This window comes from Ailuropoda melanoleuca, chromosome 5, assembly GCF_002007445.2.
Source record: "Ailuropoda melanoleuca isolate Jingjing chromosome 5, ASM200744v2, whole genome shotgun sequence".
NCBI classification, from domain to species: domain Eukaryota; kingdom Metazoa; phylum Chordata; class Mammalia; order Carnivora; family Ursidae; genus Ailuropoda; species Ailuropoda melanoleuca.
In genome coordinates, this window is record NC_048222.1 from 1,466,579 (window position 1) to 1,492,290 (window position 25,712).

Consider the following 25,712-nt stretch of genomic DNA (forward strand, 5'->3'; position numbering starts at 1 on the left):
ACCGGAAGTGGCCGTTGAAGCCGGCAGTAGGCGTGAAAAGAGGTTGGCGCTGAGGAAGTGCAGCCTCTTTGGCTCCCTTCGCTAGGTCTGGTGATTGTCCCATCGCTTCCGGACGCGGGATCCGAGTGTGTGGATCGCCCTAGAGGGAGGGAAGCCCAGGTATCACCATGGCAACCGCGAGGCTTGCGGCCGCGTGACGTCACCCTTCTCACTGGGCTGGAAGCGGCCTCTGCGGGAGGGAGCTGGGGAGTCCTCGAAGGGGGCACCCCTCGCCTCCTTCAGTGCGGGAGCGGTTCCGCCCTGATCCCTTGGAGGGCTTTGTTCTTTTGTTCCGGTCTAGGAGGAAGAACTGGAACCGGGCCCCGCCCTGCTTGTCCACCTTCCAGCTTTTCCACCCCGCAACAGGTGTGTCTTCCTGTAATCCAAGACGGGGTGTGAGCCCGCAAGTGTGCATGGAGGTAACGGGCCGGGTCTGGGGGCGCCTCTGGCCAGATTTGAGGGTAAGCACCAAGGGGTTTTTTGCATCTGGAGCTCAACCTGCGTACTCGAGCTCCACTCTCTTTTTGTTCAGCGGGAGTGCCTGTTCAGTGGTTCTCGGCGGGCACTTCTCTTTCCCAGGGCTCTCTTAGCCACTGTGCAAAACTCTGAAGTACGATTGTGACGCATGCTGCTGACCCCATGCTGTGTCTTTTAGGGCCGCCAACCTTAGCGTGTGTAAGGGCTCAGACTTCTTGCCTGAGCCCCAGACCGAGGCCCCAGCTGGAAAGACGCTGCTTGGGAAAACCTGGTGTCCAGGCTCCAGAGGAACGCATGAGCTCCTGAGATGGAAGGTAGTGGGGACGACAGAGGGAGAGCGGGATGATGGAGGCAAAAGAACAGTCAGGACTGGAAGATCAAATACCTGACAGCTGGTAGAGGTGGAAGGAGGGAATCTTATCATCGTAAGGGCAGAGAAAAACTGAACTGCATTATGGTGCGAGATTTTTACTTAGGTTTATATGAAGAGTCTTGCAGGAAGAGTTAATTCTCCCTGGCTTCGGGATCAGGGAATGAAAAGGAGCGATGATTCAGAATGTCTGTGATTCTCACGTGACTTTTATTTCTTAAATATTAGAATGATAATCCTGTAGTCAGAAAAAATCTTGGTAATCATCCCTTCAGTACAAGAATTAAAGTATCCCTGGCAGATGGCCGTTTGTTAAGCCTATGCCTGAAGAAGTGTGGCATTAAACTCTTCATTTTGGGTGCAGACTATTCCCTTGGTGGCTCTTTCTTTTTTTTTCTTTTTTTTAAGTTCCTTATGTTAGGCAGAAGTGCCTGTCCCTGTAACTTCTGTGTTGGGTCTTAGTTCTTAGTTTCCAAAAGCAAGAGACTGTTCTCTCTCACATTACTGCCCTTCAGAATGTGAATTCAGCTGTTAGAACTCCTACTCATAAATTCTTTTCTTTTCTAAGCAAAACAGCCTCAGTTCCTTTGATGGATCTTCACGTGATATATCTGGACCTCTTTTCCCAAGACTCTTCTGCCTGAGAGCGTGCTTTTTAAAATGCATTGCCTAAAATTAAACATAGTTCTTTAGATATGTTTATGATAAATTCTATAGACTTTTAGTACCTAAAAGTACTTCTTTCAATTTGGATTATACTTCTGCTGTTTAGCATCAGATTATATTTGCTTTGAAAAAAAAAATCAGCGATATTATGCTGTAAGCCCTAGATCTTTTTTACATAAACTGTAGTGAACTAGATTTATGCCATCCTTGTGTCAGAGAATTGTTTTTTATCCTTAATATCAGGACTTCACATATATGATTGTTCAGTTTTTTGGCCAGGTTTTCCAGCTTGTCAGAATAATTATGAGTCTTCATTTATTCAGGGTTTTAACTGTCCTTTCCAACTTTATGTCACTGGCATATTTAATGAGTATTCCTTCTATTTCTTCTTTCATGTCCTTGAACAGGTCAGAGTTAGGACAGAGCCCTGTAACATGTCACTGTAGACTTTCCTCTGCATTGTCACTGTTGTTATGTTCTTCAGGTATCCGTATGCACTCAACTTTGGTTTAACCTATTATCATACAGTTCTTTTTTTGAATTTGTTTAATATCAGTAGACGTCTTAACATTATATTACTTATATAGGTTTAAGCCATACCTTATATTAATCCTCAATTCTTTCTTTTTAAGAGTATAGAGAATCTCTTTCTTACAACTGCATGTGTATCGAAAATTATCTCAAAACAAAAAGTTTAATTTTAAAAATTAACTCGTTCATTATATTATTTATAATTATAAATTATAATAAAATAACAGTTCTGTTTATAATAATTAGCATGTGTAAGATCTGCACACTGAAACTACAAAACGTTGATGAGAAAAATTTTTTCCGGCCGTATTGAGATATACTTGACTCCTAACATTGTGTAAGTTCAAGCTGTCCAGCGTGATGGTTTGATAAACCTATAGACTGGGAAGTGATTACCGCAGTAAGGCAAATTATCGCATCTCTCACCTTGCATACTGCCTTCTGTGTGTGCACGGTGAGAACCTTTAAAATTTACTCTCTCAGCAGCTTCCAAGTATATGATACAGTACCGTTAACCACAGTCACCATGTTGTACACAGATCCCCAGAACTTGTTTATCTTATAACTGGAAGCTTATGCTTCCAGTTGACCTTTGGAAACTCTTTGTCTCTGTGTGTTCAGCTTTTCTAGATTCCACATGTAGTGAGATCATGCAGTATTTGTCTTTGTCTTATTTCACTTAGCGTAATGTCCTCAAGGTCCATACGTGTTGTTGGAAGTGGAAGGATTTCCTTTTTTTTAATGCCTGCATAGTGTTCCGTTGTGTATGTGTATGCACAGGTCTGTGGTGACAGCTGAGAGAAATTTAAGTTGATATAACCCCTTTGGAAAACAATACAGAGGTTCCTCGAGGAATTAAAAATAGCGGCGCCTGGGTGGCTCAGATGGTTGAGCGTCTGCCTTCGGCTCAGGTCATGATCTCAGGGTCCTGGGTTCGAGCTTCACCTAGGGCTCCCTGCTCAGCGGGGACCCTGCTTCTCCCTCACCCTCTGCCCCTCACCCTGCTTGTGTTCTATCAGTCAAATAAATAAATAAATAAAATCTTAAAAAAAAAAAGAAATTAAGACTAGAACTACCATATGACCCAGCAACCCCACTTCTAGGTACTTACCCAAAGAAAATAAAGTCTGCCTTGGAGAGGTATCTGCACCCCTATATTTACTGCAGTATTAATCACAGTAGCCAAGACACAGAAACAACCGATGTGTCCATCAATAGATGAGTGGATAAAGAATATGCGACGTGTATTTCCGTAGTGGCTGTACCAATTTACATCCCATTACTAGTGCACAAAGGTTCCTCTTCTCCACATCCTCCCCAATACTTTGTCTTTTTGATAGTATTCGTTCTAACAGGTGTGAGGTGATATCTCATTGTGGTTTTGATTTGCATTTACCTGATACTTAGTAATGTCAAGCACCTTTTTATGTACCTGCTGGCCATTCATGTATCTTCTTCGGAAAAATGTTTATTCAGGTCCTCTGCCCATTTTTAAACCGGATTATTTGTTTTTATGCTGTTGAGTAGTATGAGTTCCTTATACATATTTGATGTTAACCCCTATCAAAGATATGGTTTGCAAATATTTTTTCCCATTCCATAGATTGCCTTTTCATTTTGTTGATGGTTCCCTTTGCTTTACAGATTTTTTTTTTTTTTTTAGTTTGGTGTTGTCTTTGCTTGTGGTGCCTGTGCTTTTGTTGTCATATTGAAAAGATCATTGCCAAGACCAATGTCAAGGAGCTTTCCTCCTAAGTTTTCTTCTAGGAGTTTTATGATTTTAGGTTTTAAGTCTGTAATCTATTTCAAGTTAATTTTCATGACTGGTGTACAATAAGGGTTCATTTATTCTGCATGTGATTATCTGATTTTCCTTACCAACATTTCTTGAAGAAACTCTTCTTCCCCCATTCTTTCCCTGTGGAGTATTCTTGGCTTCCCTGTCAAATCTTAATGGGCCAATATGAGAGGATTTATTTCAGGGCTCTCAGTTCTGTTCCATTAATTTGTGTTTGTTTTTATGCTAGTACCGTATTGTTTTCATTGCCATAGTTTTGTAATATAGTTTGAAATCAGAAAGTGTGATGCCTCCAGCTTTATTCTTTCTCAAGATTGCTTTACCTTTTGGTGGGTCTTTTGTGGTTGCATATGAATTTTAGGATTGTTTTTTCTATTTCTTTGAAAAGTGCCATTGGAATTTTGATAGGGATTGCACTGAATCTATAGATAGCTTTGGGTAGTGTGGACATTTTAATAATAGAAGTTCTTCTGATCGGGGCACCTGGGTGGCTCAGTTGATTAAGTGTCTGCCTTTCGCTCAGGTCATGATCCCAGGGTCCTGGGATTGAGCCCCACATCGGGCTCCCTGCTCAGCAGGGACCCTGCTTCTCTCTCTTCCCCTCTGCACCCCCATCCCCACGCTCTCTTGTTCTGTCTCAAATCAATAAATAAATATTTTAAAAAATTCTTCTGATCCATGAACACGGGATACCTTTCTATTTATTTGTCTTCTGCCATTTTTTTTCATCAGCGTCTTATACTTTTCAGAGTAGAGATCTTTCACATACTTGGTTAAATTATTCCTAAGTATTTTGGTTTTGATGCTATTCTAAATGGGATTGTTTTTCTTCTTTTTAAGATACTTCCTTGTTAGTGTATAGAAACACCACTGATTTTTGTATGTTGATTTTGTATCCTGCAACTTTACTGAATTTGTTGATTAGTTCTGACAGTATTTTTGATGGAGTCTTAAAGATTTTCTGTGTATAATATGTCATCTGCAAACAGATAATTTTACTTCTTCCTTTCTGATGTGGATGCCTTTTATTTCTTTTTGTTGCTTAATAACTCCAGTTAGGACTTCTGGTATTATGCTAAATAGAAAAGGTGAGAGTGGGCACCCCCCTCCTGTCCCGTATCTTAGAGGGACACCTTTCAGCCGTTCACCATCGAGTATGATATTAGCCATGGGTTTGTTATATTTGCTGTTATGCTGAGCACTGGCATTAATTCTTCTTGCGCTATTAGACAGAGCTCACCAGTGAAACTGTCTCATACTGGGCTTGTCTTTGTTGGGGGCTTTTTGATTACTGGTTCAGTCTCCTTACTCCTCATTGTTCTGTTCAGATTTTCTGTTTCTTCATGATTCATTTTTATTAGGCTGTATGTTTCTAAGAATTTATCTTTTTTTTATAGATTAGCCAATTTGTTGGCATAGTAGTTTCTTCTGATCTTTGTATTTCTACAGTATCAGTTGTAATGTCTCCTCTTGCGTTTCTGATTTTAAGCTTTTTCTTTCTCTTTTTTCTTAGTTTAAGTTTTTCACCAGTTTTGTTTGCCTTTTCAAAAAACCAACTCCCAGTTTCATTGATCTTTTTAAATTATTTTTCTGGTCCTTATTTCATTTACTTCTGCTCTGATCTTTGTTATTTCCTTTTTCCTGCTAACCGGGCTTAGTTCTTATTTGAGATCTTTCTTTTTTCTTAATGTAGACATTTAGCACTGCAGAATTCCCTCTCAGAGCTGCTTTTGCTACATCCCGTATGCTTTGATATTTTGTTTCCATTTTCATTTGTTTCAAGGTACCTTTGGATGTCCCTTCCGACGCCGCCTTTGACTCTTCCGGTCGTTCAGGAGTGTGTTATATAGTGTCCACAGATTTGTGAATTTTCCAGTTTTTGATCTCTGGTTTCATACTATTTTTGTGGACTAGACAGTGGGTATGATTTTAATCTTCTTAAATTTGCTAAGACTTGTATTTTGATCTATCCTGGAGAATGCTTCTGTGTCCTTGAGAAGAATGTGTATTCTGGTGGTGTTGGATAGAATGTTCTCTGTATGTCTTTTAGGTCCTTTTGGTCTAAAGTAAGTTCAAGTCCAGTTTCCTTGTTAATTTTCTGGCTGGGTGATCTGTTCATTGCTGAAAGTGAGGCACTCAAGTCTTCTACTCTTATGCGTTGCTGTCTGTTGCTCCTTTGAGATCTGGTAGTGTTTGCATAACAGATTTAGGGGCGCGGGGGTTAGGTACATATGAACTGACAGTTACCCTCTGGATGAGCTGACTCCTTTATCATTACATAATGGCCCTTTTTGTCTCTTTACAGCCTATGACTTTAAGTCTGTTTTATCTGATATATGTATAACTATCTCTGCTTTCTTTTGCTTTCCATTGGATGGAATGTCTTTTTCCATCCGTTTCCTTTGAGCCTAGTGTGCCCTTAAAACCAAATGAGTCTCTTCTAAGGCAGCATATAGTTGGGTCTTATTTTATTAAGCCACTCTATTCCTTTTGATTGGAGAAATTAGTCCATTTATGTTTAATTATTAGGAAGGACATGCTGATGCCTTATTAGTTATTTTCTGGTTGTTTTATACTTCCCTGGTTCCTTTCTCGCTCTTTTGAGGACTTCCTTTGTGAATTGATCATTTTCCAGAAAGGTACGCTTTGATTTCCTTTTCTTTATCTTCTGTGTGTCTATTATAGGTTTTGCTTTGTGGTTATCCTGGGGCTTACATAAAACATCTTACAGATAAAACAGTCTGTTTCAAGCTGATAACTAACTTAACCTCAGTTGCATACAAAAGCCTTTAATTTTCACTGCTCCTCGCATTTTATGTCTTTGATGTCATAATTCACCTCTTTATTTTCTATCTTTTAATAAATTATTGTAGCTATAGTTATTTTTAACATTCTTGTCCTTTAACCGTTACATAAGAATTAGTGTTGAACACACAACCATATTACAATATTAGTGTTTTGAATTTGTACACTTATTTTTACCAGCGTGTTTTGTAATTTCATCTGTTTTCATGTTACTAATCAGCATCCTCTCATTTCAACTTGAAAGATGCCTTTCGGCATTTCTGGTAAAGCAAGTCTAGTGGTGATGAAATCCTTCAGCTTTTGTTGTATTATAGGAATATCTTTCTCCATTTCTGAAGCACAGCTTTGCTGGGTGAAGTATTCTTGGTTTGTGGTTTTTTTCTTTCAGTATGTTGAATATATTATCCCACTCTGTCCTGGCTGCACAGTCTTTTGCTGAGCAGTCTGCCAATAGCCTTACAGGGTTTCCCCTTAAATGTAAGGCATTTTTCCCCCTCTTCCTGCTTTTATAATTTTGTCTTTGATTGTAGACTGTTTTATCATAACATGTTTTATTCTTTTCTTTTTTTAAGATTTATTTATTTATTTATTTGTGAGAGAGAAAGAGAGCACAAGCAGAGGAAGATGTCAGCAGAGGGAGAAGCAGGCTCTCCACTGAGCAAGGAACCCAATGCGGGACTCAATCCCAGGACCCTGGGATCATGACCTGAGCTGCTTAACTGACTGTGCCACCCAGGCGTCCCTATCATAATGTGTTTTAGAGAAGATATTTTTCAGTGGAAATTATCTGGAGACCTGTGAGCTTCATGAACTTGGAGGTCTTAGTTTTGGCCAAGATTTGGGAAATTTTTAGCTACTGTTTCTTTCTTTCTTTCTTTCTTTTTTTTTTTAAAGATTTTATTTATTTGACAGAGAGAGAGACAGCCAGTGAGAGAGGGAACACAAGCAGGGGGAGTGGGAGAGGAAGAAACAGGCTCCCAGCAGAGGAGCCCGATGGGGGCTCCATCCCAGGACTCCGGGATCACTCCCTGAGGCGAAGGCAGATGCTTAACGACTGAGCCACCCAGGCGCCCCTTAGCTATTGTTTCTTTAGATAAGCTTTCTGTCTCTTCCCTTTATTATTTCTGTCTTTTCCCTTTATTCTTCTGGGACTCCAGTAATGTGTGGATTGTTTCTTTTAATGGTATCCTATTGTTTACATGGGAGCTCTTCATTCTTTTTCTCCCGTACTCTCCTCTGACTGGATAATTTCAGATGACCTGTCTTCTGCCTCACAGGTTCTTTCCTCTTTGTGGTCCAGTTGGCAATAGGTGTCTCCTGTTGCAGTTTTCATTTCTTTGGCTCTAGAATTTGTCGTTTTTCTTTTTTGTTTATGATTTCTATGTGTTAAACTTCCAATTTTGTGTATTGTTTTCCTAATTTCATTTAAATGTTCTTCTGTGTTTTCTTATAGCTCACTGAGCATCTTTGAAATAACTATTTTGAATTTTTTTTATTGTGTAAGTCATAAATGCCCCTTTCTTTAGCGTTAGTTCTAGGAAAATTATTGTGTTCCTTTGGTGGTGTTGTGTTTTCTTGATCTTTCATGTTTCTTGAAGTCCGGTGTTATGTCTTTGCATTTGAGGAGGCAGTCACCTCCTCCTGTCTTTAGTTACTGGGTTCAGGAGAAAAATACCTTCTGTCAGCCCTGTTAGGGATTCTTAGGTGTTCTCAGACCTTCTTTGGTTATGTCTACCCCACTCTTCTTGTTCCCTCGTGGGGAGGATTTCTTAAAATTGTATGCCTTTTCTCAGTCCTGCAAAGCTAGGCCAGGTGCTGACAGACTCGCGTTTGCTCTCCTTTGGTACTGAATGCTCAGGCTTTAGTCCTTTTCTCCCAATCCTGCAGAGTCAGGCTGGCCTGTGTGTGCTCACTAGCTGTCTCCAAAGTCTTGCTCTTACTGCCATCAGGGATGTGCACAGGGAGCCAGCCCTGGTGGTGGGGGGGTGTGGGTGTGCAGGTGAAGCATGCAGAGCATTGGGGGTGCCCATAGGCTAGCTGGGGGGATCTGCAGGTGAAGTATCCCCAATGGCTCTTCGGCAGGCTTCCTGATGGAGTCCTCAAAGTGGCTTATAGGATCTGTGTCCTTTTTTGCCCTCCAAGACACCGACTGCTGTTCCCCTAGCTGCTCCCTGCCCCCCAATCACTTGGGACGTTTCAGTAATCTGGATGAATGAGAGGGAAATGGGTCTTTTTGTGGTATCTGCACCGCTAGGGAAGCTGAGTGCTCACACACTCTCACTTTCCCCTGTGGGAGAAATAAGGGGCCAAGAAGGTCTCTCTTGGCACCGAGCTTTATCACCTTGGGGGCAGGGGCTGTAACACAGACAAAATGAAACCGCCTCTTCCATCTTCAGTGCATCCAGTCCTGGGTTTTTTGTTTTTTTGCTTCCACGACGTGCTGAAACTTCTCTGCTGGACTCCTGGGCTTCCACAAAGACACTCTCATCCGTGGGTGATGGTCTAAATCCATGTTCTTTGCAGGCAAGATGATAGAAAACTCTTGTTATGCCACGCTGATGTCACTCCTCGATTCTTTATCCTATTATATCTTTTATAAATGTAAATCAGACCAAATGGTTTTAAGTCCTTGCTTTTTTTCTTCTTGGGATTTTTCACAGTTGTATAGTTAGGATTACTTTTCATGTGCCTCTGTCCCTTATAGTTGTAATACTTGCAACATTTACTGAGCGTTTGTTATTGCCATTTACTATCACCAATATAGTTGGTTTCTGCAGGTCTCACTGTTGTTGGTTCTCTTGGTTTCTGTTACTTGAAATCAGAAGCATCTTACCTGAGACATTTGTCTTGATTCTATTTTCCTAAATTCTAGGTTGCATATCTGTACATGCACATTTCCTTCTGCTGTTAAAAACTCTAAAATCACACTTTCATTTTTTTCTCAAGATTTCTATTATAATAGTTTTCCCTTACCAATCAAATTTAAGTCGAGAATAATACATAGTTCCTTTTATTGCTTCCTCTGCTTTCTGAGAATTGGGCTTTCCTGTGAACCATGACTCTGAATAGACCTCCCCAGGAGCAGAGTTTATTTTTGTTTATTGTCATATAAGTTACATATATATTAAGTGCACAATTCTAAAGGATATTGCCTGATTAATTTTTGTATATTATATACCAGTGGAATCACCACCCACAGTAACATATAGGATGTTTCTGATGCCCCAGAAGTTTCTCTTGTGCTCCTGCCCAGTTATTATTATCCCTCCAGAGGTGACCACTGTTCTAACTTCCGTTACGATCCATCAGTTTGTTTGGCTTTTGTTTTACGTGAGTGGAATTATACCGTTATGTCGTCTTTTATGTTCAGCTAGCTTTGCTCAGCAGCACGAGGAACATCCATGTTATTAGGTGTATCAATAGCTCATTCTTTTATATTGCTGAATAATATTCTGTTGTATGAAAGCATTGTGGTTTATTTATCTGTTCACCTGTTGAAAGACATTTGGGTTGTTTCCAGTTTGGGGATATTATGAATATACCTGCTGTGAACAGTCTTGTACGAGTCTCTAGGTGGCCACGAGGCCTGGCACACGAGTGGAATTGCTGAATTCAGAACAAGCATTTGTTTAACTTCAGTGTATAAGTGCCGAACATTCCTACATGATTGATACATTTTACTCCCCACAGCCACGCACAAAAGTTCCAATTGCTCTGTGTGCTTGCCAGCAGTTAGTACTGACCACGTCAATCTAATTGTTAGACATTCTGGTGGGTAGGTAGTATACGTAATTGTGCCATTGTGATATTTAATTTATATTAATAGTAAAGTTTCAAAGGGCCTGTGAAGACTTTTGGGAAGTAACTGTATTATTTATTCAGACGTTGTTCATCGGAGAGAAGGCAGAAGTATTTTGCCTCACTAATAAGGCACAGCCTGAGTTGAAGGCTACTGTACGTGTCTAGGGACAGAACCGTGAACGCTGCAGTAACGCTTTGGGTCCTGAGTCTACTGATGAGGGTACCAGAGCCCTAGTTAGCAGTTATCCTGTTTCTGTTTTTGGATTCGGAGAAGTAAAGGAAATGGCATAGTGCTTGCCATTTTCACATGGAAAGATAATCTGGATTTAATAGCTTGCTGGGAACAGCTAATTTGGACAGGATTCATTGTGGTTTCTTCTTCTTCTCCAGAGCTGTCCTCTTCGGAGTCTGCCCTTCTCCAAGGGGGACATACTCTACTCGCATCAGCCAGTTTTCAGGTAAGTTGGAATTCCTGAAATGCCATTTGGTCTTTAGAGTGGACTGTGTATGTTCATTTAAAAACCAATGTCGGGAAGTCATTCTGGGCTTCCACCTGCCCAGTGACCTTTGAACCTCTGCCTCTCCAGCTTCACTAAGACATTTACCACTTAACGTCCTGCTTACTATCTTGTCATGCTCCAACAGTGACAGAGCAAAGGGAGTACAAAAGTGATCCTTTACTTGAATAGACCAAGTGACTGTTAAAAACCAGAACAGGTCAATATAAAAAAAGTTAAATGAGTACCATGGAAAAATAGAGAATGCAAAAATGTGTGGTCTAGAGGGGTCAGGAGAGTTTCAAGGGGTTTGGGATTTGCACTACCTCTCAGAGGATGGGGGGACATTTGGATATTTAGACGTGTGGGAGGGACTGGGTTGATTCTAGCTGTGGAGAAGATTTTGAGCAAAGGTTCACAACAATTTAACAGGAGTTACACAGGAATCAGAAAAATTGGGGGAGCTGGTTTATTTTGGCAGATGGTAAATGATTAAGTTGGAATATGACAGGCCTCAGATGTTTCGATGAGAAGTTGAAGGTTTTATTCTGTATGTCGGTTTTGAACCATTAATGGTAGAAAGGGACAGGATACTGTTGTAGGAAAAACCAGTAACTGAGCGTTTAGACAAAAAAGGTAATAACCATTGTTCCATCAGGTATAAGTCACCTCAAGCCCTCCCTTATTCAGGCTTTTTCTTAGACTTTTTCCCATACTTCCTATCCTATAATGTAATCATCTAATCAAAGAAATGACCCCAGTTCTTCCCACTTTCAGCTCAAGTACTTCTGGTATCACTTTATTTTTTATTGAGGTAGAATGTGATCATAAACTACATGTATTTGAAGTGCGTAACTGGCTAAGTTTTGACACACACGTGCACCCAGGAAACCACCTCCACCATGAAGACAGTGACCATATCCAGTCAGAGAACGTGCTTTGTATGACTTGAATCTTTCTGAATTTGAGACTTGTTTTGCCCTGACTTGGTCTCCCTTGGGAAATGAACAGTGAGCGCTTGAAAAGAATGTGTATTTTGCTGTTGTTCAGTAGAGGATTCTAAGAATGGATTAGTTTCCTTTTAGAAGCTTAAGGACTTAAAACAACACATTTACTGTCTTACAGTTACAGAGGTCGGAAGTCCAAAATGAGCTGGCGGGGCTGCATTCCTCTGAAGGCTGTGGGGCAGAGTCTGTGCCCTCACCTTCCCAGCTTCTAGAGACAGCCCGTATTCTTTGGCTTGTGTCCTGTTCTTCCATCCTCAGAGCCATCGGTGTGGCATCTTTAAATCTCTCTTCTTCACATCTCCTGCTCTTGACTGTGACCTTCTTATGGGGACTTTTGGGGACATTGGGCCCACCCCTGTAATCTGGGATAATTTCCCCATCTGAAAGGCCTCAGCATGATCTCATCTGCAGTGCCTCTTGTTCTCGATAATTTCATAGTTCGGGGATCGGACGTGGCCATCTGTGGGAGGGGCCTCTATTCCGTACGTGCAGATGTCCAGCCAAGTCAGTGGAGCGTTGTTCAAATGCTTTATATCCTTATTGATTTTCTGTCTGCTTGTTATCACATGTTGTGATAGGGATATTGAAGTTGGGGGCTGTCATGACGTAGACTTGTGTATTTCTCCTTGCAGTTCTGTCAGGTTTTCCTTCGTGTGTTTGAAGCTGCTACTAGGTGCCTAAGCATTTGGGACTGTTACAGCCTCCTCCTCAAGTGACCTTACTTATCGCTGAGAAATGACCCTTCTGTTGTTTGCCTTGAAGCTTGCTTTGGTATCTGATTAGTGTCAGCGTGGCATGTTTTTTTTCATCCTTGTGCTTTTAATCTACCTGTGTCTTCCTGTTTACTTATTGGTGACATGCAGTTCATTGGGTTTTGCCTATTTCAGTCCAATCTGGCGATCTGCCTTTTAATTGGGGGTGTTTAGGGGCGCCTGGGTGGCTCAGTCATTAAGCGTCTGCCTTCAGCTCAGGGTGTGATCCCAGAGTCCTGGGATCAAGCCCCACATCAGTCTCCCTGCTGGGAGCCTGCTTCTTCCTCTCCCACTCCTCCTGCTTGTGATTCCCTCTCTCGCTGGCTGGCTGTCAAATAAATAAATAAATGTTAAAAAAAATAATTGGGGGTGTTTAGACCATTTATTTAATGTGATTTTACATTTAATATTATTGGTGTGATTATTCAGCTTTTTTTTTCCGTTCATGTTACCTTCGTTCTCTTTTTCCTCCGTTCTTACCTTCTTTTGGAAACTGAATATTGCTTAGGATTTCAGTTTATTTTCTTCATTAGCTTATTAGCCATAACCCTTTCATTATTTTCTTTTTTAATTTTCTTTTTTTTTTTTTTTAAAGATTTTATTTATTTATGTGACAGACAGACAGCCAGTGAGAGGGAACACAGCAGGGGAGAGGAAGAAGCAGAGAAGCAGGCTCCCAGCCGAGGAGGCGGATGTGGGACTCGATCCCGGAACTCCGGGATCACGCCCTGAGCCGAAGGCAGAAGCTTAACGACTGCGCTACCCAGGCGCCCCTAATTTTCTTTTTTAAAGATATATTTCTTTGAGAGCGAGCGAGCACTGGAGAGAGAGCAAACACAAGGGGGGTGCATAGGGAGAAGCAGACTCCCTGCCGAGCAGGGAGCCCGATGTGGGACTTGATGCCAGGACTCTGGGATCATGACCTGAGCCGAAGGCACATTCCCAATGGACAGAGCCACCCAGGCGCCCCATCCCTGTTACTTGTTGCTTAAGGTACACGTTTATCGCCACTTACTTTCAAGTGATTCTCCTCTGCGTGAGTAGAACCCTGCAGGAGCGTTCTTGCGCTGCTCTCGTCCCACTGTTTAATGCATTTGTCGCCACATGCTTTCCTTTTACACGTGTTGTGAACCCCACAATACTTATTTTTGTCTAAGCAATTATCTTTTAAAGAGATGGAAATAATAAGAAAAAAATTATATATTTATCCACATACTTATTTTTCTGGTGTTTTTCATCTTTATGATGTCTATCAATGATTGACAGTGTGTGGGGGGGATTCTGACCCCTGGGACGTTTGGAAATGTTAGGAGACAGTTTGGTGGTTACGATTTGGTGGGACGTGCTCCTGGCTCCCAGTGGGTTGATGCCGGCGATGCTGCCCCCACAATGATTTAAAACAATGATTTGGTCCAAGATAGCAATAACAACAAGGTTGAGAAACGTTGGTTGTAGTTCCTTATTCTCATCTGGTATCATTTTTCTTCCGCATGAAGGGCTTCCTCAGGATTTCCCGCAAGGCCGTCTGCTGGTCATGAATTCTTTTAAGTTTTTATATCCGAAGAAGGCCTTATTTTGCCATTGTTGAATTCAATTCTGCTTTGACGGTTTTTCTTTTTAGTGTATAATGTTGCTCCGTGTATTCTTGTTGCATTGCTTCCAACAAAAAAGCTGCTGTTGTTTTTTATCTTTGTTCCTTTACATTTATGTGTCTTTCTTCCTCTGGATACTTGGTAAGATTTTCTCTAACACTGGGTTTGAGCTATTTGGTTAAGATGTGCCTCAGTGTAGACTTCTCTGTGTCTCGTATGCTTTGAGTTTCTTAGACCTGTGAACTTTCATCAAGTTCAGAAAGTAATGAGCTATTATTTCTTCAAATGTTTTTTTCTGCTCCTCTCCGCTCTTTCTGTTTTCAGGGACTCCAGCTGCACACATATTGGGCCACCTGAAGTCGCCCACAACTCCCTGATGCCTTCTCTTCTTATAAATTCTTTTCTCCTGTTTCACTTTTGTTGTTTTCTATTTTGTTGTCTTTGAATTTATTAATTTTTTCTTCTTCAGTGCCTGGTCTGCCATGAAGACTAGTCAGTATGCTTTTCATCTCTCAACAGTCTCACTTTTAGCTCTAGATGTCTTTTTAAAAAATGTCTTCCATGTCTCTATTCACTTTTTGAACAAATGGAATACAGTCATAATTTTTAATGTTCTCATCTGTTAGTTTTAGTATTTGTGTTCTGGGTTGGCTTTAATGGATTAATTTTTTTCCTCATTATAGGTTGTATTTTCCGGCTTCTCTGCAGACCTGATGATCTTTGAATGGCAGATGCTGTAGATTTTAATTTATTGGGTTCTGCATACTTTTGTGTTCCTATAAAATATTCTTGAGCCTTATTCTGCGTTAAGTTACTTGAAACAGTGTGTTTCTTTCAAATCTGGCTTCTAAGATGTATTAGGTGAAGCAGAACAGTGAGTAGGGTTAGGGCCGCCTGGTCCCACGGTTGAGGCCCAGCCTTCCTGAGTATTTTACGCAGTGTCCAATGAACTGTGAAATTTGCCAGTTTGACTGATGGCAATAGAAACTCTATTTCCAGCCCTTTTTGAGCACTGGTACTGCTCCCTTGAATCCTTTTGGGTGATTCTTCCCCCGCCTCGGTGGTCTCCTCACACGCACGCCGTGATGGGTACTTTGCTGAGTACTTGAGTGGAAACCTCTGCAGTTCTCGTTGCTTCTTTCCTTGTGTAACTCTCGTCTGCAGTACTCTGTCTTGTGACCTCAAGTCCCCCTGATTTCCCCAAACTCTCAGCATTCTCTCAGTTCGGTGAGTCTGTTGGGCAGCCCTGGGTGCCCTGTCTGTACCCTTGCCTGGAAACTCAAGGCAGTAAGCTGGAGCAGTCGTGGGACTCACCTCATTGGCTTACTGATTCTCAGGGATCACTGTTCTCTGTTGTAGGAGATTCACTGTCTTGGAAACATGTTTCCTATGCTTTGTCTGCAATTTGTTGGTTATTTCATGCAGGAGTGTGGATCCAACCTTGTTAACCTCATCTTGACCACAGCATGGTCCTTTTGAGGTTGTTGTCTTTGAATTTATTAATCCTTATTAATAAGCCATAAGCTTTATGAGGGCAGATCTAGCCCAGGCTTACTTTGGGACTCTTTCTCAGGGGCCCCATGACCACCCTGTAATTCCGTGATTTGCTAGAATCACTCACCCAACTCAGGGCATGACTTAGGGCTAAAGATGATTACAACAAAGGCTACAAAACAGGATCCGAAGGAGACAGAGCCTCACAGGTGGAATCCAGAGAAATCAGGTGCAGTCGCACAGAGCCACTTGGCTTCTAGCTGTGATCAAAGAGATGTGAGAAACGTCTCTCCCCGGGGAAGCCCGCTTGAGTCTTGGAGTCCAGAGTTCTTAGAAGGAGCTGATTCCTTCGGGCCACACTGCTGTTGAGCAGCTGTGTGCGGGCCCCAGATGAGGGGTATGACACACCGTACGTGCGTGATGTCTTCGTGTGTACTGGCAGCGGTGCGGACCGTCGGGGACATCACCCTCCAGACACACAGTGACCCCATCGAGCCGTGACAATGTAAGCGTTCATCTTCAGAGCGTAAGGCTCAGAAGCACGGGTCCAATTCTCCCTGTTGGGTTAGTGAGGATCGAACGGACCCGACCTGGTGTTGTTACTCTGTGCTCATGGGCAGACCTGCCTGGCTTCTGAAGGGCGCCGGATCAGCCTGCGGGGGCTGAGCGTGCGTGTCTTTCTTCACGCAGGGTTCTGGCGTAGTGACTTCCTGTGGCCCCGTGGAGACTGTCCACCAGAACAATGCACGTCCTCCTCTCTCCAGCATCTATCCCGCAGACTCCCTGCATCCATGGGCCCGAGCGGTCACCTCTGTGTCCTCGGCTCTGTCCGGCCACTGTTCTTGAGGGGCTCCCACCTCCCTGCTGTCCAGCCTGGGGCGCCTCCAGACAGGATGCCACGGGGGCTTTGGGCTCATGTCGTCGTCTCCCTTCTCGGGGTCACCGTTCTGTCCTGCCTGCTGTTTCTTCCCAGAGAGATGGTTCAGTCAGATAGTTGTTGACCCGGCAGAGCTAGTCCACTTGCTCTCTTATGGTTAGAAACAGAAATCTCACCAGCTGACTTATCAGTTTTAAAACAAAATTAACTCAGCCAATTTCAAATACAGAATAAAGAATAAGTAGGACGGGGGCGCCTGGGTGGCACAGCGGTTAAGCGTCTGCCTTCGGCTCAGGGCGTGATCCCGGCGTTATGGGATCGAGCCCCACATCGGGCTCCTCCGCTATGAGCCTGCTTCTTCCTCTCCCACTCCCCCTGCTTGTGTTCCTTCTCTCGCTGGCTGTCTCTATCTCTGTTGAATAAATAAATAAAATCTTAAAAAAAAAAAAAAAAAAGAATAAGTAGGACGAACCCTGTACCACCTCCAGCCCCCACCACAGGGTCCCACCGATAATATTTGGTAATGTCTTCAAATTTTCTTCTGTCATTTACACATAAGCCTTCCTAGTCATAAAAATAAAAACAGGATCATGCCACATATGCCATTAATATCACAGGTGTTTCCTTATCAGTGCATATAGAGACTTCCTTTTAAAAATGTCCGCATAAAGCGCGTTAGTATGGATACACCATACGTTCTTGAACTGCTGTCCTATTAACGGACATTTAAGTTTGCTTTTTTTCCTCCAGAGTGTTGCAAGGGTGCTCGTGTGTATGTCTTTGCACTTTGAGGTACTTCTGGAAAATAAATTCCTACAAGCAACAAAACTGGACTAAAGCTTTGATGGATCCTGTCAGATTCGCCCCTAGGTGGACCTGGTCAGGGCTCCGTTCCTGCCACGTTGTCCACGTGCACTTCAGCTGTTAGCCCAGCTGGCCTCTCTCGTACCACGTTTTTCGTGGAGTGGAGCATTTTCTCACGGCTTGTTTAACGTTGTCGTGGGTGAACTGCTTGTTCGGGTTGTTATTTTGTTATTGTTGTGGGTTCATCTCTCTTGCTATTTATGGGAATTCAGAATATTGACTTTTATGGTTTGTTTTAGAAGTTTTACATTTTTATGCGGTTCTGGTAATCTGTTTTAGGATTTTTTGCTTTCTGTATTTCAAGCTTATAAACCTTTTATTCTATTTTTGCTTTAAAATTCTACTCCAACAGAAATTTTCGTGTGCTGTGAAGTTAGAAACTCACCTCAAATAGACAGTCATTTGTTATGACACTGTTTAGTGGGCTAATTCAGCTTATTTTAGCTAATCTGAAACTTGCTTAATCTTATTCAGTTCTTATAACCCTAGGTCTGTTTCACTGAGTTTTATTCCATACTAGGCCACTCTGTTTTAATTTATCTTTATCTCTTGGTATATTTTGAAATGTGGTAGGGCAAGTCTCCTCNAGGGAACACAAGCAGGCGGAGTGGGAGAGGAAGAAGCAGGCTCACAGCAGAAGAGCCTGATGTGGGGCTCGATCCCATAACGCCGGGATCACGCCCTGAGCCGAAGGCAGACGCTTAACCGCTGTGCCACCCAGGCGCCCCCTATTTTTGGTTCTTAAACAAACATTGGAGGTAGTGAAATGTTTTACTGATGTTAGTAGGTACACTAGTGGTGTTTCATGTATCTTAGAACAGAGAGGATGATGCTGACGGTGACCTGCAGCCTGGCCAGCACGACTTAGCGCCAGCTGTGCAACAGACCCCAAAGGAAGCATTTCCTGTTGAGCATTTATTAATTTCTCACAGTAGCCCTGATTGAGGTGCTGTTTTTACATGCCTTTCACAAAGAGGAAACATCAAAGTCATTTTTTTCAGATAGCCCCGTCGCAGTCTTGCTTTCCTTCTGTCCATACTGCAAACTTTACCCCTTTCCTGGGTGAAGCCTTTATGGCTAAGGCGAAATCTGGTATTTCAGGAATCCGTGACCTTCAAGGATGTGATAGTGGATTTTACCCAGGAAGAATGGAAACAGCTGGATCCTGTCCAGAGGGATTTGTTCAGGGACGTGACACTGGAAAATTACACGCACCTGGTCTCCATAGGTAAGGATGGTTTCTGAGTGAGTGTCTTGGGGTGTGTGGGGGGGAGGGGCTCTTGTGCTTAGGTGAGTTTTTGCCTTTAATGAAGTTAAGGAACCTCAGATTCCCAAATTTTGAAAGGTTTTGAAAAGGTTTGTACTCTCCTAGCAAGTATACGTAATAAACTAGTCATTTTTCTGAGCCCACCTCCGTTCCCAAATTCTGCCATGTCTGGGAATTTGTCCCATCGAGGCTCCGTGTGCTGTTCACTGCTGTCGGCTTTGTCCAGTGTAGCATTTTCCTCCTACAGTAATCAGACACCTTTTTTTTTTTCTTCGCCTGTGAACAGGACTCCAAGTTTCCAAACCTGACGTGATTTCCCAGTTAGAGCAGGGGACAGAGCCATGGATCGTGGAGCCTGGCATCCCAGTAGGTACTTTGGGAGGTAAGTGATGAGTCCCTGCTGGATGCATACCATTACTCCGCCCGCTTAGCCTGAGAAGAGGGTTTTATGTCCGAATGATAGATGTACTTAGCATCTCCTGTGCAGAAATGAGAATCCCCCTGGACTCTTGGACTTTGTCAAACATATTCTATTTTGATACTCCTTTCAGAGATGGTATCCTTCCTGCTTTTTTTCTGAAGGCAACCTCTTGATCTGGACCCTGGATTCGGTCTTTCCCACCTCCTTTGGGACCCTGGTCTCTTTAATTATCAATCACCTCACTTTTCAGCCGTTAGAGTTTGTTTTGGATCTATAGGCTGTATGATTAGCACCTCCAAACAGAAACAGTACCCTAAACTTCCAGATGCTTTTACTCTGCACTGTTCATCCTGCTGGCCACCACCTGCCACCTTGCTTTCCCAGCCAAACTCTACGAGAGTGAGTTCCGTACCTGCAGTCTTCGTTTATCACCTATTCCCTAAATTTTTGACCCTACAACTTAATCAGACTGTCCTTGAAATTGTGCGTAACTTTCTTGTAAACCATGAATTCCCAAACTGCACAGAGAGGCTCGCCAAAGATCTGACCCTGAAAAAAAATATACAGCCTTAGTCACCCCAGAGGAGGGATAGCTCTCCAGTCAGTGAGGAGGGAGGAGGAGTTCTTTCTTATGGGGAGAAAAAAAAGCACTCCACGTTCAAATTTGGGAAGTGCTGGGAAATCTAAAATTTTAGCAGGTTTCCTACGGAAAGAGCACGCAGAGACTTCTTAAACGTGTAATGGGGCAGTATGAATTTCCAACAGGGTTGCAGAGAATGTAACACTCTTCCTTCCCCACCCTCCCCACCATGAATCCTCTTCATACCGCACCTTTAAAGTCCTCCTCTTAGAAGATGGTTTCGCAGAACACAGTTTAGAAAAGTTGATTTTTTAGAAAAATTAAAAGCTTTACTAAGTCATACTTAGCTTTTGGGAAAAAGCTGTCAGGTTTTATTACAAGTTAAAGTTTTTAAAAATCCCAACTTGAGCAGATAGTTAAGTATTTTAAAATTGCTTTCTACATACTGAAAAATCCTAGACTTCTCACAGAACGCATTAGTCTTTACCAAAGAGAGATTTCGGTAAAAATAACACTAGACACACCTCATGTTGCGTGGATGGTCCCAGCGATTCGGTCGGTAGGGAGAAGACGATCACTTGAAACACGTGGCTCTGTTCCCTGGCTGACGTTACTACTGGAGTGGGACGCGATGTAGTCTTGGTGAGCTGGCCCTGGCCTCTTCAGCATCAGAGTGGACTTATTCTTTACTGCTGATTTGGCTGTTTTTCTCTGTAAGAATAATGTAGAGTTTTACAGACCAGTACGGGTGATTGGAAGTTGTAAGAGTACCTACACTGAAGTGGCGGCTGGTCCTTACCCTCCTCATGGCGTTGTGGAGACCTGGCCCCTGCAGAATCCTGACCAGTGACCCCGATACGGCCTCGGTCTCATGGGTCTACCTTGGTCTTTCGCAGCCCAGTTGTCAGCACCCTTGATTATATCCCCATGCGCCGGGACTGGCAGTAGTGTGGTCAAGGCCCACAGCTTTGCATTAGTGAAGAGAGAACTCCCTTCTGCAGTAGGAATGGTGCCGTTCAGTCTGGCCTTCTGGAACTCTCTCCAGTCCTTCATTCTTTGTCCTACCACGGATCTAGGACATGACAACGTGGATAACATTGGTCTGTTGTGTTTGTTGCCTTCAGCTGCAACTCCAGGGCTCAACACCCTTTCCCTTGAACACCCCCTATGGTCTCCATATTCCTCACTGTGAAATACTTCCCGAAGGAATTCTTTATGGCCATCTGCTGTACAACTAGGTCTTTCTTGGTCATTCCATTAGTGAAAACATACCCATTTCTTGTGCTGCAACTGGCCATTCCCCCAAACTCCTCAGGTCCGTGCTGGAGGAGTACGGCTGTTACACGTCGGCCTGCGCTTCCAGACTCTGCGCCCGTAGCCAGGGCACCAGGAGTGGAGCTGGGAGGCCATCCTGTGTCTCTGCCTCACAGTGCGCGCTTGCAGCGACGATGGTGATCGTGGTCCTCTCCTAATGGAACCAAAGAAATGTGTTATTAAACAGCTTTGTTTCTTTACTGCATCTACCGGCATTGATTCTCCTGCTTCTTTCAGTTGTCCTCTTGCTGGTCCTGAGCAACACTCTGCCTCCTGGTTATGCGCCTTCCCGTCCGTCGTCCGCGTGCCGAAAAACTGCTTGCTTTCATTAGTACGTTTTATTCAGCCCATTACCCGATCTGCAAGGGTCTTTTCTCAGACATTCCTGTTGCTTCTCCTATTCTCTTGCTCCTTTTTTAGTGATCTTTCCTGTCCTATATCTGAACACCTGGATTCTACTTTTGGCATCTTCCACCCCCACAAACACCGCTAGAGTCTGGTCCCTCAGTTCTCTTCCTAATTCTCAGAATGCCTAGAGGTGAACTTGTCTTCCTCCCTTGAAGTATGTCCTCTGCGCCTTTCCCATTCCTGGCAGAGATGTAATTGTTCCCTCTGTGTTGCCAGCTAACAACCATGGTCCTAATTAGCCACGTTTTCCTTACTTGTCCTTACTTGAAATTTTGTTCTCAGACTTTTGTTTGCTGCTTGTTGACCAGGAATCCCAGTACAGACTTGCTTTAGTCTGATGGTGTCTCTTCTTGGCTATCTCTCATCTCTGTGGTCAGTTTGTACTTTACTATTACCTTCCTGGTTCTTAGAGATTACTGTGAAACTGAGACATTCTCTTGCTACTTTCATATTTCATTTATCGTTATCCTTTGCTCTTTCCAACTTTCTCCCCAAATAATTGGCTATACTTGAAAATCCTCAAGATTTCCTACGGGCTTTATTTTTAGCTTCATCAGGTCCTTCCCAAACAAGAGCAATTATTTGTTCTCCTTCTATTTAGAGAATATAGACATTTTCTTTTCCTTTCAGACTACGAGACAAGACCAGAAAATAGCAGATCAGTCCCAGAGTCGGACATTTCTGAAGAGCAGCCGTGTCGAGAGGCAGTAGTGGAAAAACACAAAAGGGATGATCCCTGTAGTTCCAACTTTCTAGAAACCCGGGATTCTGAAAGCGGTGTAGAGAAGCATCAGGCAAACCAACAGACACTGGCAAGAGAGATAAAAATCACTGAAAAGACAACACCCAGCTGGGAGAGAGGCCCTGTAACTAAGGACTTTGAAAAAAGCATCAATGTGAGCGCAAGCCTTGAAACACAAGAAAAATCTACAGAAGAGACCTCTACTAAAACAAGTGCCAAACAGAATACAAACCCAGTTAAAAAAGAGAAATCTTGTAAGTGCAACGAGTGTGGGAAAGCTTTCAGTTACTGTTCGGCTCTTATTCGCCATCAGAGAACACACACTGGAGAAAAGCCCTACAAATGTAATGAATGTGAAAAAGCCTTCAGCCGGAGTGAGAACCTTATAAACCATCAAAGAATTCATACTGGAGATAAACCATATAAATGCGATCAGTGTGGAAAAGGCTTCATTGAGGGTCCATCTCTTACTCAACATCAAAGAATTCACACTGGAGAAAAACCCTATAAATGTGATGAATGTGGGAAAGCCTTTAGTCAGAGGACCCATCTTGTCCAGCATCAGAGAATTCATACTGGCGAGAAACCGTACACTTGCAATGAGTGCGGAAAATCCTTCAGCCAGAGAGGCCACTTTATGGAACATCAGAAAATTCATACAGGAGAAAAACCTTTTAAATGTGATGAATGTGATAAAACCTTTACCAGGAGCACACACCTTACTCAGCATCAAAAAATTCATACTGGCGAGAAAACCTATAAATGTAATGAATGTGGGAAGGCCTTCAATGGGCCCTCGACGTTCATCCGTCATCACATGATCCACACTGGGGAGAAACCCTACGAGTGCAACGAGTGTGGGAAGGCCTTCAGTCAGCACTCAAACCTCACTCAGCATCAGAAGACACACACGGGGGAGAAACCATACGACTGTGCCGAGTGCGGAAAGTCCTTCAGTTACTGGTCGTCCCTTGCTCAGCATCTGAAGATTCACACCGGAGAGAAACCGTACAAATGTGGCGAGTGTGGCAAGGCCTTCAGCTACTGCTCCTCCCTGACCCAGCATCGGAGGATCCACACCAGAGAGAAGCCCTTCGAGTGCAGCGAGTGCGGGAAGGCTTTCAGTTACCTCTCCAACCTGAATCAGCATCAGAAGACGCACACCCAGGAGAAAGCATACGAGTGTAAGGAATGCGGGAAAGCCTTTATCCGGAGTTCATCTCTGGCCAAACACGAAAGGATTCATACTGGCGAGAAGCCCTATCAGTGTCACGAGTGTGGGAAAACCTTCAGTTACGGCTCGTCCCTCATTCAGCACCGGAAAATACACACCGGAGAAAGACCTTACAAGTGTAACGAATGTGGGAGAGCCTTCAACCAGAACATACACCTCACCCAGCATAAGAGAATTCACACGGGCGCAAAGCCTTACGAGTGTGCCGAGTGTGGCAAAGCCTTCCGGCACTGTTCCTCTCTCGCTCAGCATCAAAAGACCCACACAGAAGAGAAACCGTACCAGTGTAATAAGTGTGAGAAGGCTTTCAGCCAGAGCTCCCACCTGACTCAGCACCAGCGCATCCACACCGGAGAGAAGCCCTACAAGTGCACTGAGTGTGACAAGGCCTTCAGCCGCAGCACCCACCTGACGGAGCATCAGAACACGCACACGGGCGAGAAGCCCTACAACTGCCACGAGTGCAGGAAGACTTTTAGCCAGAGCACGTACCTCATTCAGCACCAGAGAATCCATTCAGGGGAGAAACCTTTTGGATGCAGCGACTGCGGGAAAGCCTTCAGGTACCGTTCTGCCCTCAACAAACACCAGAGACTGCACCCGGGCATATGACTCTTCGAGGAAGGCCGCTTTGTCCTTTGGTCAAGTACTGAAGAATCGGAGTGAATCGAGAAACCGCTCAAAATACTTTCACTTTTCACTGTCTGCTATGGCACGGGAAGGGGCGTTGCTAAGCAGCTCTGGGACACTGGAAAGGTCAACTGTTTTAGCCTCAGTTTGCTCTGTGAACAAGGGATTTGGAGTAGATGGTTTCAGGGCCTGTTTGGAGTTTTATATTCCAGTTTTGTATATTCACAATATATTCTTGATTAGGATTCTCTACGTCAGCATTTCACTGTGTTGCATCTAGAGTGTGTATATTTCTGCATGTTTTGCTACTAGAAAGCATTCGTGCTTCAGTAACTGGACAGGGGACCTATTATGCTCCTGTTCTAATGCATTTAAGTTAAGTGGTTCCTAATAAAATAATTATAAAGCATCCTTAAATCAATAATTCATTAGTATATACTGGCTTACCTCAGGGCAAGGGTTAAGCCTTCCTGTTCCTATTTCTCTCAGTATGTCTTAGCATCCTAGGAGTTTATCACAACTACAGCTCCCCCTCCGTTGCTACACCAGTGTTATCTAACCCTCACTGAATAGTGGAATCGCTTCAGCAACTTGATAAAACTCTGTTGCCAAGGCCCCACCCTCGGAGACTAATTTAACTGGCCCAGTGGGTTAGGGACCAGGCTTCAGTATTTTTTTTACACTCCTCACGGGCAGCCCAGAAAGAACAACTGGATTAGATCACCCGCTCCTTTAGTCGGCAGCTTCCTGCGGCTGTTCCTAGAAGCCTCACATAATTTGTACACATCATTTCGACTATCATCTTGTTTTGTAAGTCGGGTTCTCACACACGCTGGGAGGTAGGTTAATTTATTTCCTCACCAAAGTGCAGAAATAAAACAGCTGTGTAAAGGTCATTTTATCTGCTTTTCCTTGGCCCCAGATATCAAAAGCAGATGACAGTGCTAATGACATCCCTGGCCGTAGGCCATTGGAGGCAAACCTGGTCAGGATAACGTGTGAGCCAGAAATCCATACGGGCCGAGCCTGGAAGAGACGGGCCCCTTTGATTTCCTCCAGATCTAGTCTAATTACCAGGTAGCTCTTTTCAGGGCAAACGACGACTTCCCAGCCGGGCCTTGAGAATGGAAAGCTCTGAGAACAGGGTAGCACAGAAAAGTTCTTGACTATTCTACAAGTGAGGTTTGGGGGGAGTGGGCGCTGCTCATTCTCACAAGTGGGAAAAAAAAAAAAAAAACGCAGTCTTTTTGGCACATATAACTGCCAGTGACCTGCACTGGAATCTTGTCCCCTCCTTAACTGGAGGTGCCAGACAGTGAAAAACAGATCAAATTCAGGAAAAATTGTAGCCATTTTAAATCTCAGCACCTTTCTCTGTTGTAATTTGAAACATCTATAAAGGAATGCCATCTTGGTATTTCTTAATTTCTCAAGGCTTCCATTATGTAGGCATTACAGGCTCCCACTGCAGAGAGGTGGAAACTGCCGGATACAGGGGAAGCTTGGGGTGGGATCGGAGACCCTCCCACGGGACAAGGAAATGAAG

At 43.4% G+C, this 25,712-nt stretch overlaps 2 protein-coding genes across 15 annotated transcripts in view; one reads left to right on the forward strand and one right to left on the reverse strand.

Annotated features, from left to right (window-relative positions):
* Positions 1-25,403, forward strand: ZNF184 (zinc finger protein 184). 2 transcript variants are annotated; one of them, XM_034660065.1, is made up of 7 exons: positions 1-159; positions 341-500; positions 695-830; positions 10,878-10,945; positions 18,672-18,798; positions 19,124-19,219; positions 22,191-25,403. In XM_034660065.1, exons 3-7 carry the CDS (start codon positions 824-826, stop codon positions 24,146-24,148), a joined length of 2,256 nt encoding a protein of 751 aa, XP_034515956.1. In that variant the 5' UTR covers positions 1-159; positions 341-500; positions 695-823; the 3' UTR covers positions 24,149-25,403. The 2 variants fall into 2 exon arrangements, with proteins under 2 accessions (XP_034515956.1, XP_011232953.1); XM_011234651.3 differs by having other exon boundaries at positions 341-405.
* The window catches only part of ZNF391 (zinc finger protein 391), a 46,136-nt gene continuing 40,622 nt past the window's right edge, over positions 20,199-25,712 (reverse strand). For 9 of the 13 annotated variants that reach the window (XM_011234645.3, XM_034660100.1, XM_019807837.2 and 6 more), the window contains 2 exons: positions 21,111-21,306; positions 20,638-20,910 (listed from right to left, as the gene is read on the reverse strand). The gene's annotated coding sequence lies outside the window, so the exon portion shown is untranslated. Of the gene's footprint in view, positions 20,550-20,637; positions 20,911-21,110; positions 21,307-25,712 lie in introns of those variants that run through there. The other 4 variants (XR_004625237.1, XR_004625238.1, XR_004625236.1 and 1 more) reach the window with 1 other exon arrangement.